Source organism: Giraffa tippelskirchi, chromosome 14, assembly GCF_054371585.1.
Source record: "Giraffa tippelskirchi isolate mGirTip1 chromosome 14, T2T-mGirTip1v1.2.pri, whole genome shotgun sequence".
Classification (NCBI taxonomy): domain Eukaryota; kingdom Metazoa; phylum Chordata; class Mammalia; order Artiodactyla; family Giraffidae; genus Giraffa; species Giraffa tippelskirchi.
This window is the reverse complement of record NC_137288.1, coordinates 33,497,059-33,515,115: the sequence shown is the minus strand read 5'-3', so window position 1 is coordinate 33,515,115 and position 18,057 is coordinate 33,497,059. Positions and strand designations below refer to the sequence as shown.

Sequence of the window (18,057 nt, the reverse complement as noted above, 5' to 3'; positions counted from 1 at the left end):
AGCATGCCAATGTACACATAATAGGAATCCCAGAAGGAGAAGATAAAGAAAAGGGGATTGAAAATGTATTTGAACAAACTGTGACAGAAAACATCCCAAACATAAAGAAGGAAACAATATCCAGGTACAAGAAGCATAGAGGGTCCCAAACAAGGTAAATGCAAACAGACCTACACCAAGACATAATAAAAATGGCCAAAGTTACTGGGACAACTCTAAAGGCAGCAAGAGAAAAACCAAGAGTTAATTATAAGGGAACCCCAATAAGGCAACCAGCTGATTTCTCTACAGAAACAGCTGCAGGCCAAAAGGGAGTGGGGCAAAATATATTCAAAGTCCTGGAAGGGAAAAATTTGCAATCTAGAATCCTCTGCCCAACAAGATTATCATTTAGAATAGAAAGAGAGATTAAGAATTTCTCAGATAAGCAAAAATTCGAAGAATATAGCAATACTAAACCTATCTTAAATGAAATATTAAAAGATTTTCTCTAAATAGAGAAAGTAGTAAGAATCTACAGGAAAGAGTAAATCACTTAAATAAGCCAGTACACTGATTTAAAAAATAAATTAAAAAATTTCTGTGAAAGTGATAAACACAATGAACAGCAAAAGGATGAATATGAAGATGTAAAAGAGGATCAAAATCATAAAATGTGGGAAATGAGAGTAAGAAAATGTAGATCTTTTTTTTCCAAGAATGTGTTTGAGTCTATATGACTACAAGTTTAAGGCAAGTAAGTACAAGAAGGAGTTAACAAACTTGAAAACAGGGTAACTACAAAGCAAAAACATACAATGCATTCACAAAAACCAAAGAGAAGAGAACATAAGTGTAAAACAAAAGAAAATCATAAAACTACAAAAGAAAAAACAGAAAGGGACAAAGAAGAAATATAAAATCAAGAAAATATAAATATAAAATATAAAAACATGAAAATAGGGTTTAATATGGCAATAAATACATATCTATCAGTAACTACCTTAAATGTCAATGGGCTAAATGCTCCAATCAAAAGACACAGGGTGGCATATTACATAAAAAAACAAAGAGACTACAATATGCTGTCCACAAGAGACCCACTTTAGGGCAAAAGACAAACACAGACTGAAGTGAGGGGAAGAAAAGAGACATTTCATGCAAATGGAAATTACAAGAAAGAGAGGGTCATAAAACTCCTATCAGGCAAAATAGACTTGACATCAAAGGCTACAAAGAAAGATAAAGAAAGACACTATATAAAGATAAAAGGATCAGTACAAGCATAGGATATCATACTCGTTAACATATATGCTCCCAACCTATGTATTGTATGCTCATGCGCAGTCACGGCCGACTCCTTGCACACCCAATATGATGTTGCTGCTCAGTCACCAAGTTGTGTCCGACTGTTCGTGACCCCACAGACTGCAGCACACCAGGCTTCTCTGTCCCTCACCATCTCCCAGAGTTTGCCCAAGTTCATGTCCAATGAATCAGTGATGCCATCCAACTATCTCATCCTCTGTCACCCTCTTCTCCTTCTGCCTTCAGTCTTTCCCAGCACAAGGGTCTTTTCCAATGAATCAGCTGTTTGCCTCAGGAGGCCAAAGTATTGGAGCTTCAGCTTCAGCATCAGTCCTTCCAAAGAGTATTCAGAGTTGATTTCCTTTAAGATTAACTGTTTTGATCTCCTTGCTGTCCAAGGGACTCTCAAGAGTCTTCTCCAGCACCACAGTTTGAAAGCATCAATTCCTCAGTGTTCTGTTTTCTTTACTGTCCAGCTCTCACATCTGTACATGACTACTGCAAAGACCATAGCCTTGACTATACAGACCTTTGTCAGCAAAGTGATGTCTTTGCTTTGTCACACAATGTCTAGGTTTGTCATAGTTTTCCTGTCAGGAAGCAATCACCTTATAATTTCATGGCTATACTCACCATCTGCAGTAATTTTAGTACCCAAACACCCAATATAGAAGCACCCAAATACATAAAAATACTACCAGATATAAAGGGAGAAGTTGATGGGAATACAATAATAGTATGGAACTTTAACACCCCACTCACATCAATAGACAGATCTTTGAGACAGAAAATCAACAAGGTAACAGAGATCCTAAATGACAAAATAGAACAGTTAGATTTAATTTATATTTCCAGGACATTACATTAAAAAAAAGCATAATACACATTCTTTTCAAGTGCACACAGAACATTCTCTAGGACTGATTACACCCTAGGGCACAAAAGAAGCTTCAGCAAATTTAAGAGTATAGAAACTATCTCAAGTATCTTTTCTGACCACAATGGTATAAAACCAGAAGTCAACCACAGAAAAAGAAATGAGAAAAAAAAAAGTTATATGGGGACTAAACTATATGCTATTTAAAAACCGACAGGTCAACAATTAAGAAGAAATTTTAAAAAAATACCTCGAGGCAAATGACAATGAAAACACAAATATACAAAATCTATGGGGTGCAGCAAAAGCAGTTCTTAGGGGAATTTCATATCAATACAGGACTTTAAGAAACAAGAAAAATCTCAAACAACCTAATCCACCACCTAAAAGAACTAGTTAAAGAAGAATAAACAAAACTTAAAGTCAGCAGAAGGAAGGAAATAATAAATATCAGAGAGGAAATAGAGATTAAAAAGCAATAGAAAAAAATCAATAGAAACCAAAGAGCTGGTTCTTTGAAAGGTTAAACAAAACTGACAAATATCTGGCCAGGCTCACCAAGAAGTAAAGAGAGAAGATCCAAATAGTCAAAATAAGAAATGATACATCAGAAAGACAAAAAAACTATAAGAGAACAATTATATGTCAATTATATGAACACTATATGTCAACAAATTTGGTAACCTAGAAGAAATGGATAACTTTCTAGAAACACACAGCCCACCAGAACTGAATCAAGAGGAAATAGGTAACTTGAACAGACCAATCACTAGAAGTGAAATAGAATCTGTAATTAAAAAAAAAAAAAAAAAAAAGAACTCCCTACAAGAAAGTCCAGGGCCAGATGGTTTCACAGGCGAATTTTAGAAACATGCAAGGAACAACTTACACAGATCCTTCTCAAACTGCCAAATGATCAAAGAGGTATGAACACTCCAAAGACATTCTAGGAAGTCACCATCAGCTGATACCAAAACCAGACAAAGGCAGTACAAAACGAAGAGAAAATTATAAGCCAATATCTTTGATGAATATAAATGCAAAAATTCTCAACAAAATATTAGCAAACCAGATCCGGTAATACATAAAAAAGATCATATACCACAACAAAGCTGGGTTCATCCAAGGATTAAATCATACAAGGATGGTTCACCATATGCAAATGAATCAATGTGATATACTACACAGCAAAAGGAAAGATAAAAACCACACAATCATCTCAATAGATGAAAAAAAGCATTCAGTGAAATTAAATATCCATTCATGATAAAAATTCTTACCAAAGTGGGTACAGAGGGAACATATTTCAACATAATAAAAGCTATTTACGACAAACCCACAGCTAGTACAATACTCAAAAGTGAAAACCTGAAAGCATTCCCACTAAATTCTGGAAGAAGACAAGGATTCCTAGTCTCACTACTTCTATTCAACACAGTGTTGGAAATCCTAGCCAGAGCAATCAGACAAGGAAAAGAATTAAAATTCAAACTGGTACTTGCTAAGTCACTTCAATCATGTCTGACTCTGTGCAACTCTATGGTCTGTAGCCTGCCAGGCTCCTCTGTCCATGGGATTCTCCAGGCTAGAATACTGAAGTGGGTTGCCATGCCCTCCTACAGGGAATCTTCCTGACCCAGGGATCAAAGCTGCATCTCTCACATCTTGTGTTGGCAGATGGGTTCTTTACCACTAGTGCCACCTGGGAAGCCCATTTCAAGTTGGTAAGGGAGGGATAAAATTGTCATTCTATGCAGATGGCATGATACTATATACAGAAAACCCTAAAGACCACACAAAACAAGACTGGAATTGATAAACAAATTCAGCAAGGTAGCAGGACACAGGAATCAGTTGTATTTCTTTAAACAGACAATGAAATATCAGAGAAGGGAACGTAAACACTCCCTTTGAAAGTCACATCCAAAAAAATAAAATTCTTAGGAATAACCTCATCAAGAAAGTGAAAGACTTATATGCTGAGAACTACAAAATATTAGTGAAGGAAACTGAAGATGATTCAAAAAACTGGAAAGCTGTCCCATACTCTTGGTTTAGAAGAATTAATATGGTTAGAATGGCTATACTACCCAAGTGCAATCCACAGATCCAATCTGATCTCTATCAAATTACCCAAGACATTTTTCACAGAACAAGAACAAATAGCTCTAAAATTTATATGGAACCATAAAAGATTCAGCATTGCCAAAGCAATCCTAAGGAAAAAGAACAAAACAGGAGGCATAACCCTTCTAGACTTCAGACAATACTAAAAAGCTACAGTAATCAAAGCAGTGGGAGACTGGCACAAAAACAGACATATGGATCAATGGAATAGAATAGAGAGCCCAGAAATAAACCGCACACCTATAGATAATTAATCTTTGATGAAGGAGGCAATAATATAAAATGGGGAAAGATAGTCTCTTCAGCAAGTGGTGTTGGAGAAGTGGAACAACCAGCTGCATGTAAACCTGTGAAGTTAGGACACACCCTCAGATCATACACAAAATAACTCAAAATGGCTTACTGACTTAAAACTATAAGACACGACATCACAAAACTCCTAGAAGAGAATACAGGCAAAACATTCTCTGACATAAATCATACCAATGTTTTCTGAGGTATCCCAAGGCAAAAATAAACAAATGAGACCTAATCAAATTTAACAGCTTTTGCAGAGCAAAGAATACCATAAACAAAATGAAAAGACAACCTAGGTACAAACTGGGAGGAAATATTTGCAAATGCTGCGACCCCAAGGGCTTAATTTCCAAAATAGACAAAGAGCTCACACAACTCAATAACTACAACAGCAACAAAAAACCCCAGGGACTTCCCTGGTAGTCCGGTAGTTAAGAATCTGCCTGCCAATGCACAGGACATAGGTTCAGCCCTTGGTCTGGGAAGATTTCACATGCCTCAGAGCAACTGGGCCTGTGAACCACAACTACTGAGCCTGTGTGCTGCAATTACTGTAAAACTTCCCCCAACTCAGGATGTCTGAAGAAAATGTTCTATTGGCTATCTCAGTTAGTTAAAAATCTATTTGTCTTGTGCATACCCTTTAATTCTTCTAGTCTGCTGATGGCTATTTATCCAGCTCTACAACTGTATTCTCCTCAATATCAGTCTAAGCTAAATGGGAACCCAAAAAAGTTGCATTGTCCAGGAGGCAGATTAGTTCCCAGTGTCACTAGATATAAAAAGCAGTCATGGGAGGCATGCTACAAATGAATATACCACGATATCATAAGTAAAACTGGAACAAATGCACCAAGTCATCTTAGAGAATTCTGGGAAATATCTGGTATAAGACACAGGAAGACTATGCCTCAAAAACTACCTCAATAAATAAGTGACATAATATGACATAGCTTTAGTGGTGTTCCATCCCAGAAAATGCATTCCTGTCCTCTTATCCTCCCATCCTGACCTATGAACCTGGGTTTCTAAGCTAGGAATCTCCTCTTCAGCAGACAGAAAAACTTGAGGTTCTCATTCTTACAGAGTCCCAAGGCAGTTCTCCCTAAAGGCCTGACTCAAACCTTTTAAGAATAAGAAGGGATGTAATCCACAAGGTCTGCAGGCCTGGCTGGCATAGCCACAGCTGTACCAGCACCATCAGCTAGTAAGAGCTTAACAGTAGACGTTGCTCTGGAATTTCATTTTCTCTTAGGTACTGTGAGTAAAAATGGGAGCGGGAGCTGAGTGAGTCCATGCTAAGAGCTGAGGTGCTGCTGAGCAGAGGTCATGGAGAGAAACCTTAATTACCAACTAGTGATATGCAGTGAAGCCACTGCTCAGCCCTGGGAGGGTGGGTGCTCTTCGCAGGGACTGACCATGCCCACATTCCTGGGGGCTGCTTGGCTGGCGAGGGCAAGGCTGCCATGGTGTTACCCTCTGCAGGAGGGGTAGTCTGGGCATGTGCTTAGAGGCAGACAATCCAGGCTCTGCTACTTGGTAGCTATGTGGCCCAGGACAAATTCTTTGACCTCTCTGACCCTCAGAGTTTTCATTTATATCACAGAGATATAGACACTAATCTTGCCAGGGTTATTATGAGGATTAAATGAAATAATTTACCTGATATGGCAGCACCACTCACTCAGTGACAAGGTGACCTTGTGCTCCCTAGTCAGATCCATTTGCTGCTTGCTACTCAGCCACAGTTATTTTCCAAAACAGAAATCTGACTTCACTTCTCTACTTAAAACATTTCAGTGGCTTCCCTTGGTAAATGTAAAGAACAAAATCCTGATGATCTGAGAAGCCTTGCATGTCCTGGTCCTTGTCTACCTCTCTCCCTCATTTTCCTGTGCTCTAGCCACATGGACCCTCTTTATGCTCTCAAAGATGTAATCCTTCCTATCTTGAAGCCTTCACACAGGCTCAAAGCATCTTCTTCGCGTATCTCATCTATCCGGTTAACAACTTCTCATAACTTCTTTGGGAAAAATATTCCTCAACCTTCAGACTAGGTCAGGCCTCCTGACAATGCTCCCTTAACTTCTCTTTCACAGAGCTTGATCTGCTTTGTAATTATACTTGGGATGACTTATACTGTGTCTCAGACAAGATCAAGAGGTAGGAAACTGTGTTCTTTATTGATTACCCCTGAATCTCCAGGACTCAACATCAAGCACAGTGCCTGGCCCACTTTAGGAGCTTAAATCTTTTACTGAATAAATGAATGAATGAAAGTTCAGAGGAGGGTTGGAAAGCATTCGCTATTAATCTGGTTAGTACTTCTCTGCAACACTTAACCACGTTCTGCCCAGCATGCTTATTAATATTTAATTCCTTCTTTCTTGATGGATTTTCAGCTTTGTTGTGTATATATACAACTTCAAATGTTCCACTGCCTCCTTAAGACAGGCTCAGAGGAGATGCTTCGTGTTGGGGAGATGGCATGGAATGGAAGTGTTAAAAGCCCAGAACAGAAACAGAGAGAAAGATGAACTCTAACTTGAAGGTGGCTGTGGCCTGAGATAAGAAAAAGTCTCCTGTCCAGTCTTTCCTTCTCAGGGGCATTTAAGTTGACCACTCTTTGTTGGGAGGTGAGGATTCAGCAGGGTGACACTTACTTGTTCCCATGAAGAAATCATATGACGTTCAGCAGGTGGCTTTTCTATGATGGTCACCTCTGTCACACCTGGGGATGATTCTGGAAGAGGAAGCACAGAGTAGAGTAGTTGGTCCATTCTCACATATTTCTACCAGAAATGTTGATGAACTGCTGAAGTCTGCTCTAGGAATACCAGATCCCTCTGAGGAGCATTTGTTACCCCTGTAATAAAAGCAGCTGCTGCTGCTGCTGCTGCTGCTAAGTCGCTTCAGTCGTGTCCGACTCTGTGTGACCCCATAGACGGCAGCCCACCAGGCTCCGCCGTCCCTAGGATTCTCCAGGCAAGAATACTGGAGTGGGTTGCCATTTCCTTCTCCAGTGCATGAAAGGGAAAAGTGAAAGTGAAGTCGCTCAGTCGTGTCCGACTCCTAGCGACCCCATGGACTGTAGCCTACCAGGCTCCTCCGTTCATGGGATTTTCCAAGCAAGAGTACTGGAGTGGGGTGCCATTGCCTTCTCCGAATAAAAGCAGCAGGTCCCTCAAAAGCAGTCAGTCCCATAAGCTAAGACCATGTGGTCTTCTAGTGATAATTATGCCAGTATCCTTTCCACATATCAAAGTTTTCCTCAAGTTTTCAGAAGAGTCAAATCTTGGGATGCAGCAACAGCCCAATATACTAGCTAAGAAATCGGGACCCCACCCTCCTAGTCATGCTTTATGCATTCACTAGCTGTGTGACCTTAGATGAGTGCTCACTTCCTTTTGCATTCAGTAAGACAAGAATTGCAATAATACTTTCCTCAATAAGTGAAGCCAAAACAGGAATGAAGAAACAGGAGAGGAAACGGAAATGAAGATACTTTGGAAAAGTAAAAAGTACCATATACACCATTTTTATTCTGTCTTCTGTTCAAGGTTCTTTCTAACGTGTTGGGAAGCACGGTACTGTGGTAGAAAACCAGTGAGCTTCAAGCCATTTGACCTGGGGTGAGTCCTTGCTATGCCCCTGACTGGTTAGGATGGAAGACAATGTCTTGTCCCTTTAAGGGTGGTCTCATTTGGCACTGTTCCACCGAAACTAACAGTAGATAATAAATGCCATTATTCAATTTTACAGCAAGGACACCAAGGTTGAGAGGTTAAACCACAAAGCTAATCCTCTGACTCCAAGTATGGGTCTAGTTGAAAAATGAAGAATATGTTCAAAAGTCACTACATGCCCCCTGGCATAGCCCGTTTAAGCAATTATCCTATGCAAATGCAGAGTCTAGCTTTAATTAAGCTTGGCAACCCACCACTCCACCTGCAGTAGGACCGAAGAATACAGAATTCTTGGCCCACAACACAGCTGGTTGTCATCTGTGGGGATGACATAGGGATGACATCATAGGGATGTCATCTGACTATACTCAGTGCAATCTAAAGCCTAGGGCTACAAGAGGACACACACATAATGTAAGTACTTGACATTAAGTTTTGCTGAGGCATCCATTTCAAATACATCCATCTTGAATAAACAAATTGCCAGTTGTATGACACAGTTACTAACTAAACAACTAGATGAGGAATGAGGCCACCCCCCACTCACAAAGTTCCCCTTTTAGAAAGCCCTGGGGAACCTGGATAACTGACCACTTGAATGAGCCACCTTTTCCCTTCAGATGTCCTAATTCCCCCTCTTAAGTTTTAAATCCACCAATAAAGTGTAAACCTGCAAAACCCTAGACACCCAACTCTGGGGCCCTAATAAAGGCAAAGACCCAGGTCTGCTCACTCACTCCCAGCTATCTGGCTGTGAGGCTGTGGGCATACCACGTACCCTCCAGGACCTGTGTATAATAAAAAAAAATTTTTTTCAAGGTTCCCCGATGGTTGCTGCTGAGGTGTATCTTCAGTCCTAACAAAAGCCACAATGTTTGGTCCAACCACAACATCAGCTTCAGTCCAGGAAGTGTCTGTGGGGCTCGTCCAAGTAGGATAGTCCTCGGTGAGTGTCTCAGGGATTCCTAGCCAACAGCAGCACTATCAGTAAGTAGGCTGAGAGAGACACAAACACACCATTCTTCAGCTTGTAACAGACCTCTGTGGTGTAGCACAGATGACAACATATCATTTTTAATCTTTGTACATCTCCAGGATAGGACAACTGGTCAACATACTGACTTTAAAAACTTGAAAATAACAAGTAGCTTAGGAAGTAGCCACTGCCGAGACTCCGCTATCCAATACTGCAGCACTGATGAGGAGGTACTGGGGGTGAAGAAGACAGGCAGACACAATAAATTCCATTTGTATAATGCTGTGTTTCTGGGAACTGGTATAAGTTACCTCACTGACTCAACAATCATGCTGAAGCAAGCATCATTATTTTAAAGATAAGGAAACAGGTTCAGCGATATTAATCATTTCACAGAACTAAATCTCTGACCACAGGTGCGGGTACCAAGTCTAATGTTTTCTCTACTGTACTGCCTTAGTAGTTAATTCCAACAAGGGGGAAAGTTTTCTTCACACCACTAAGCAATTCTCAGATACCAGCTAAGTGTTATACAATTCAACTCAATCCTGACTCTACCAGGAGAAAGCCTCAGATCCCACAGGTTAAGAGCTCATTCCCACCAGCCTGCCCTTACTTCAGATGATAACTGCAGGTCCAGGTTGTTACCTGTGCTTCTGATGGACTGGCTATAAATCAGGCATTCCTATGAACCTTCCCTTGGATTTGATGAGTTTGATATAGGAGCTCACAGAACTCAGGAAACCCATTTACTCACTGGAATACTGGTTCATTTTAAAGGATATTACAGATCAACAGGGAGCTAAGATGTGTAGGGCTGGGTCCTGAACAAAGGGGATTCTGTCCTTGTCGAGTTTGGGGCATGAGGAAGTGTCTGGTTAACCAGACTGGAAGCTCCCTGCACTTTTTCCTTTTGGTTTTTTACGGAGGCTTTATTACACAGGCATGCTTGACTAAATAACTGGCCATTGGCAAATGACTCAACCTCCAGACTCTCTCCTCCATGTAAATCAGGTGGGGGGAGTGAAAGTTCCAACCCTTTAATCCTGGTTGGTTCCCTTGGGAACTGGCTCCATCTTTAGGTTACCCAAGGGCTTTCCAAAAGTCACATCATTAACAAAAGGCACCTTCTTTTATCACTTAGGAAATTCCAGGGGTTTTAGGAACTCTGTGCCTAAAACAGTGACAAAGTCTAAATATATATTTATTATAAATCATAATACCTCATATAATCAAAAACATCATGAGGATATTTAGAAATAATAGCAGTAACAAGTTGTGTTTGGTTTATTATTAATAATATGTGACACAAGAAGTAGCATCTGATGGTGCTCAGTTCAGATGTTCAGTTGTGTCTGACTCTTTGCTTCCCTGTCTATCACCAGCTCCTGGAGCTTGCTCAAACTCATGTTCATTGAGTCAGTGATGCCATCCAATCATCTCATCATCTGTCATTCCCTTCTCCTCCTGCCTTCATTCTTTCCAAGCATCAGGGTCTTTTCCAATGAGTTAGTTCTTCGCATCAGATGGGCAAAGTATTGGAGCTTCAGCTTCAGCATCAGTCCTTCCAATGAATATTCAGGAATGATTTCCTTTAGGATTGACTGGTTGGATCTCTTTGCTGTCCAAGGGGCTCTCAAGAGTCTTCTCCAACACCACCGTTCAAAAGCATCAATTCTTCAGCATTCAGCTTTCTTTTTGGTCCAACTCTCACATCCATACATGACTACTGGAAAAACCATAGCTTTGACTATACACACCTTTGTCAGTAAAGTAATGTCTCTGCTTTTTAATATGCTGTCTAGGTTTGTCATAGCTTTTCTTCCAAGGAGCAAGCGTCTTTTAATTTCAAGGCTGCAGTCACCATCTGCAGTGATTTTGGAGCCCCCCAAAATAAAGTCTGTCACTGTTCCCATTGTTTCACCATCTATTTGCCATGAAGTGATGGGACCAGATGCCATGATTTTAGTTTTTTGAATGTTGAGTTTTAATCCAGACTTTTCACTTTCCTCTTTCACTTTCATCAAGAGGCTTTTTAGTTCTTCTTTGCTTTCTGCCATAAGGGTGGTGTCATCTGCAGAGCCCCCAAGATGATAGCTAACAGTGAATGATATTGGATTCGTGATCTCCAAAGAAGATTTAGCTTCAGGATCAGGTATCAGGCTTGATCACTCAAAGCTTTTGTGTGGCAGAAGTTTTATTATAGTGAAAAAGGACAGAAAAAGCTTCTGACATAGATATCAGAAGAGGGAGAGAGAGTGTTCCACTTGCTAGTCTTATCAAGGCCTTATATACTTTTATCAGACTACATTTCCCAGATTCCACTGCAGCTAGGCGCCCTCTGGAGGCCAAGATTTCTGCAGGGAAACCCACTGGCATAAAACCTGGAAGGAGAGAAGAAGCAGGTGAGGTAGAGGGGTAAGTAGGGAGATGGGCTCTTTTTACAAGCATAGTTGCAAAGGTATTTTGATCTCATGGGGTTGAGAGTTAAGTGTGGCAGAAGCAGCAGCAATTTCTCAATTCTACAGCTTCCTAGCTGCAGGTATGTCCCATTTAGCATCCCCTTTTCACAGTTTGGTTGGTTCTCAGCCTACAATCTGCTCTGTTTAATCTCCTAATGATTTTATAGGCTGATGCCTCTTAAGTCCTTCCTGCCTTAACTAGCTAGAGTGTATTTCTAGCCTTTAATAAGCTATGTATTCTATGGTCTGCCACTAACAATCCTGATAGAGTTTGCATCTGTGGGTTCACTTTCAGGACAAATGAATGTGTGCAGATCATGAGGAAATGGTCATTAATATGACTTAAAAATTGTGGCCACAGAGCCAGACAAAAAGTAGTAGAGGTTTTGGAACCCAAGATTCCAAAGACGTTAAAGGTCTTTAGAGACAGAAAAGAAAACTTAAGACTATATAAGATTTTTCAAAGAGAACAATAGTTTATTACACAAATCAAAGAATTAGGTAAAGATAATACATGAAGCTAGGGCTTGAAGGTGAGGCACTTGGAGGGCTTGGGGGGTGGGCGGGTAGAATGGAGTAGACTGTACACGGCCAACCTGAGGTTCTTTAGAAGGACCAGCTTGTAGGGTTCATCTCTGGCTGATGCTGGGAATCTGGCCTCTGCATGTGTTCTACGTTGATAAGGCTGTTGTGCCAATCTGCGTAAACCACTAAAAATCTGCTTTCCTTTTGAGAGTCTAAACTTTGCATGGTGTCATGGGCAAAGCTCACTAACAATTCCCAGGAAATAAAAATAGAATCTGGATAATAAGATAAAGTCTAACTTTTTTTTCCCCTTTGGCCTTGGTCTAGTTTCATTTGCTTATAGGATACCATGTGCAGAGACCTTGTACCTGGCGCTTTAGACCACAGTTTCTCTTGTAAGGTGACTGCACCTAACACTTTAGCTTGCCTCCCACATCAGGTTCGGGTTTTGGTAAGTTCTAAGGGAACAGAGTAGTTATCCCCTGGAAAGTCGATTCAAGTTCAGGCTATGCTTTTAGACAACCCAGTGGTTACCCTAAAACCTGTCACACACTAAATCCTACCACCCTGCTACCCACAGGATCAGGGTCCCTGGAGCATGATCATATAGAAACCATAGACATGACCTATTCCAGTTGCCCCAACTGAGGAAGTTAGCCTCTCATAGATGGGAGTAGTTTTATGAGAGGGGGGGAAAAGTCTGGTGGATATGCAGTAACTTACCAGACTCAAGTCACAGAAGTGAGAAACTACTCCCTGGGGCTCCTGACCCCAAAGAGGAGTTGACAGTCCTCGCCTGAGCCTTTCAGCATGGGACAGGGAAAATCCTAAATGTTTACACAGATTCCCAGTATACATATGCCATCCTACCCACACATGGGGCTATTGGGAAGGAAGGAGGTATGCTTACTGCAGAGAATAAACTTGTGAAATGTGGCTTAAGCATACTGAAGTTCTTAGAAGGAGTACAGCTTCCAAAACGGATGGCAGTGATTCACTGCATCACTGCAAATTCATTGCAGGCCTCATACAAAGGGAATACAGAGGTAAAAAAGGGAAACAAAGCGAATACAACTGCCAAAAGGGTGGCCCAGAATCTGTAACTTAGCGACCACCCGTCATGCCTCAAAGGTGAGATCCATGCAATCATTCCCCAATCTACAGAAAGGAAGAATTAGATAAAGACTGAAAACTGGGCTTCAGTAGAGATCTAGAAGACCATGGTGGATAGCTAATGAACACAGGGAACACTTCTTTTCCCAAACTGCAGCTTGTCAAGCCATCAGGAAGGTTCATCAAGACTCACCACAGGAGGAAGGTCCTAAATAACTGGTTAGTTGAGCTCCAGGCATGAAAACTACAATCAGCTGGATAGATGAGACATGCCCATCTGCACAATGAACACAACTCCCCAGACCAGACCCTCCAGAGGCCCCTAGATAAGGGCCATTCAGACCAGAGGGACATATCCTAGAGAAGACTGGCAGGTTGATTTCACCATCATGGCAAGAGTACTGGGGATTTTCAGGGATCTCTTGGCACTAGAAAACACAATTTCTGGGTGGGCAGAAGCATTCCCTGCTAGAACTGAAATGATAGCTGAAGTGGCTAAGGCATTACTAAAAGATATAATCCCCAGGTTGGGGCTCCCAGGATCCCTACAAAGAAATAATGGTCCAGCATTTGTGTCTCAAGCGATGATGGAAGTAAGTGCCCTGGGCATAAAATGGACCTTGTACTCAGTCTGGAGACCCTCCCCACCCAAACTGTCAAAGAGAGATCCAATCAGATCCTGAAATGGGCCTTAGCCAAGGTATGTCAGGAAACAAGAAAACTGGCCCTAGTCTGCATGTGGTTAGCCCCAGGGGATAAATTAAAGTTAAGTGTATTTGAACTTATAACACACACACATAGTAGACCCATTTCCCAATCCCAAGAGAAGGGACACCTTAACCCCACTGAAATGGAATAACTCAAGTATGCCCTCCAGGTAGGAGAAACCATGAAAGCTCTCACAGAAGATGGTGATCAGGTGCCCGCACCCACTGACCTGGCCCTCCACCTCTTCCAGCCAGGAGCCTGGGTGAACCTAAAAATCTCAAAAACCAGCTGCTGCAAGATCAGCTCATGCCTAAGTAGAACAGACTCTCCTTGGTGACCCTAACCACTCACTGTGCCCTGATGTTGTAGGCATCACTCCATGGGGACACAGTACTTGAGGGAAGAGGCCCTCAAGCCCCAACCTGTAGAGAGACAATCTGGGGCAATGGTCCCCTTGACAATTTGTGATCCTCTCTAAGACCTGAAGCTTCTCTTCTGAAAAACAATCAAAGCATGAACAGGGAGATGCAGCCCCAGCAGTGAGCCTCGACATCAGGACACACTTGGCCATAGGGAGAAAACCAAGATACTTATATTTTTAGGAAAAATCTGACATGTGACCATTATTTTTTTGTCATCTGACATGTAGCCACTGTTCTCTTGGGCCATGTATCTTACATTGTCTGAAGTCGTTTGCCTCAAAAAGTAATAAAACACGCTGCGACCTAGGACCCTTTGCTGCAGGGCTGCAATGCTTGTACCTGGACACACCTCTCCCTGAGCAACAAAATACATAGAAACTGTATGGGACTAAAAATAACTGTGTGCATGTGCAGTTGGGGCAAATTCTAAACAGAAGATACAAAGAGTCCAAAAACACTCAATTGCCACTTTTGAAGTAGTTTGTTGTTTACTCACTAATGTGTCTGAGTCTCCAAGTTGCTAAGTCACAGGTTGGACTCTTCAGGGACCCCATGGACTGTAGACCACAGAGAGGGTGCGACCAGCACTGAGATCTGAACGGCAAAGTGGTGCAGCCTGGTGAGTACTCCACTCGCCCTCCCCAACCAGAACCCTATAAAGCAGCCCCGCCGCTGGCTGTGGGAAAGAGTTAGACTCTGGAGTGTGAGCTAGCTTCTTTCCATTCTTTGATCAAATAAAACTTTCCTTTGCTTCTGAACCAAACTCGGTCTCATCCTGCTGGCTCTAATGACACTGGGCAGGAAGACCCTTTTTGGGGCCCAACTCAAAAGGTTTGGTAACAACAAAAGGCTGATTGTTTTGCCTACATGAGTGGTCCCCAATAAAACCCGTAGAATTTGGGTCTTGGGCCAGCTTCCCTGGGCAGAAACACTGCACACATATTGTAGCATTTCACCACTTGAAGAAGGAGTGTACTCTATGTGACCACTCACCAGTGGGAAAACTTCAGAAGCTGATACACGGCTTCCTCTGGATACTACCTGATATGTCAATGGTCAGATTGCCAAGGTCCAATTGATTGATATAATAAACTATAGCTGTGAGTCCTGTCTGAGTCTTGTGAGTCCTTCTAATGGATCACTGAGACTTGTGGAGAGTTGTGAGACACCAGAAACATGTATCTATCTCTTCATTTTAAATATTTTTTAATTTATTTGCTTTAGTTATATGTTTTGGGAAATAGCAAATAATTGGGTTTTGTGAGCCAAACCCTTCTTTTTCTATTACTAGGTGACTTAAGCTCATTCATATTTATTGTTATGAGGGATATGTTTGGTCTGAGCCTTATCATTATATTTTGTAATTACACGTATTATATTACACTTGTTACGTTTCTTTTTGAAATGTGCAATGTTTGCTCTTTTCTTTAAAATATTTGGGGGAATGGATTGCTTTCTATTGCTTCATGATAAACTACCACAAATTAGCAACTTTAAACAGCACTCAGGTCACAGTTCTGTAGCTCATAAATCTGGCACAGCATTACTGGTCTCTCTGCTGAGGCTGGAATAATTGATCTATATTTCTATCCATCCAGACGAACCGACTGCTCAAGTGTCAGCTGATCTATTCTCATTGGGTGCTCCAGGTTATCTTCCATTCCTGTTACTGGCAGAATTCAACTCCTTGTGGTTTTAGGAATGAAGTCTTCAGTCCTTGCCTGCTGTCAGCTGGGGACACTTTCAGCTTTCAGAGGCCTTTATGATATACTTTATCGTGTGTTCTCATCCATCTTCAAGCCAGCAACAGCATAACAAATCTTTTTCATGCTTCAAATTTGACTTCCTCTTCTGTTAACAGCTTGTTGTAAAGTGCTCATGGAGTTAAGGATAATCTCCCTTTTTGTTATTTCACACAACAAATCACAGGTGTTATACTTCAGGAAATCTTGGAGGGCTATTTTTGGGATTCCTTTTTATAAAAAAAAATAGCCTTATTGAGATATAATTCCACACCAAAGTGTTCACCCCACTGAAATGTACACTTCAGTGATTTTTAGTATATTCACAGAGTTGTGCATCCTTTCCTGAAAAAGTAACCTTGTACCACCCTCCACTCCCCACTCCCAGCACTCTGGCAATTTACTTTACATCGGTACATACTATAGATTATATAAGTGAAATCATAAAACACATGGCCTTTGTAACTCTCCTTTCAATTAGTTTTCAAGGTCAATCTATATTGTAGCATGGATCAGTACTGTATTTCTTTTATTTGCCAACATTTTCTATTGTATGGGCATATCACATTTTTCAGATCCATTAATCAGCTGATGGACATATGGATTGTTTCTACTTTATTATAAATAATGCTTCTAAGAATATTTGTGTACATGTTTTTGCATGTAAATGTTTTCATTTCTCTTGGATATATATCCAGAAGTAAAATTGCTGGGTCATATGGTAACTATGTTTAGCTTTTTGAGTAGGTGCCAAACTGCTTTCCAAAGTGGCAGTGCCATTTTACATTCCCACCTATAGTGAATGAATATTCCAGTTTCTCCAATTCCTTGCCAAGACTTAGGTTTTTTATTTTTTAAGCAGGCATCCTAGAGGGTGTGAAGTGGTATTTGGATTGGATTATTTGATATTTTTGTTGAGTCATATGAGTTCTTAATAGATTTCACCCATAAATCCCTTATCACATATGTGATTTGCAGTCTCTCCTTTTCTATGAAGTCTTTTCACTTTCTTGATGGTATCTTTAAAAGCACAAGCATTTTTAATATTGATGAAGTATGTTTTAGCTATTTTTTTCCTTTTGTTTCTTGTACTTTTGGTGTTAGATCTAAGAATCTACTGCTAATCCAAAGTCATTAAAAAACCAATTCAAGACCTATGTTTTAGCACATACATTTAATCTAAGATCCATATTGAGTTAATTTTTGTATCTGAATTGAGGTTGAGGTCCAGTTTCACTCTTTTGCATGCGGCTATCCAGTTGTCACAAAATATGTTGAAAAGACTTTTTCCCTCATTGAGTTATTTAGATATCCCTGTTGAAAATCACAGGTCCATAAATGTGATGGTTTAGTTCTGGAGTTTGAATCCTATTCCACTCATCTATACTTCTATCTTTATACCACTGCCCCAGTGAAAACTACTGTAGATTTGGAGTAAATTTATTGTAGTAATATATAAATAATAATCTGCCATATTAACTATTTTAAAGTGTACAGTTAAGTACACTTGACATTGTTGTATAATTATCACCACTATTCATCTGCAGAATATTTTCATTATCCCAAGTGTAGTAAACTTTCAAATAGTGAAGTTTAAGTCCTCTAACTTTTGTACCTCTTTTCCAACTTGTTTTGGCTATTCTAGGTCTCCATTTTCATATTAATTTTAGGACTGGGTTATTTGTCAATATCTGAGAAGCAGTTGACATTTTCATAGGGATTGTAAATTTAATCAATTTTCAGAGTATGGGATTCTAATAATATTAAGACTTCCAAACCATAAACATGTCTTCCAGTTTGTTTAGATGTTAATTTCTTTACATCAAGTGTTGTAG

General features: G+C 40.5%; 1 protein-coding gene across 5 annotated transcripts in view; it reads right to left on the bottom strand.

The window, feature by feature from the left end:
• TPGS2 (tubulin polyglutamylase complex subunit 2) overlaps positions 1–18,057 on the bottom strand; it is a 60,324-nt gene that overhangs the window by 33,613 nt on the left and 8,654 nt on the right. For all 5 annotated transcript variants that reach the window (XR_014074758.1, XR_014074759.1, XM_081562393.1 and 2 more), the window contains exon 2: positions 7,252–7,331. Coding sequence is in view for 3 of the 5 variants with exons in the window: in XM_081562393.1 (XP_081418519.1) it covers positions 7,252–7,331 (80 nt within the window). In the remaining 2 variants the exon portion in view is untranslated. The remainder of the gene's footprint in view (positions 1–7,251; positions 7,332–18,057) is intronic.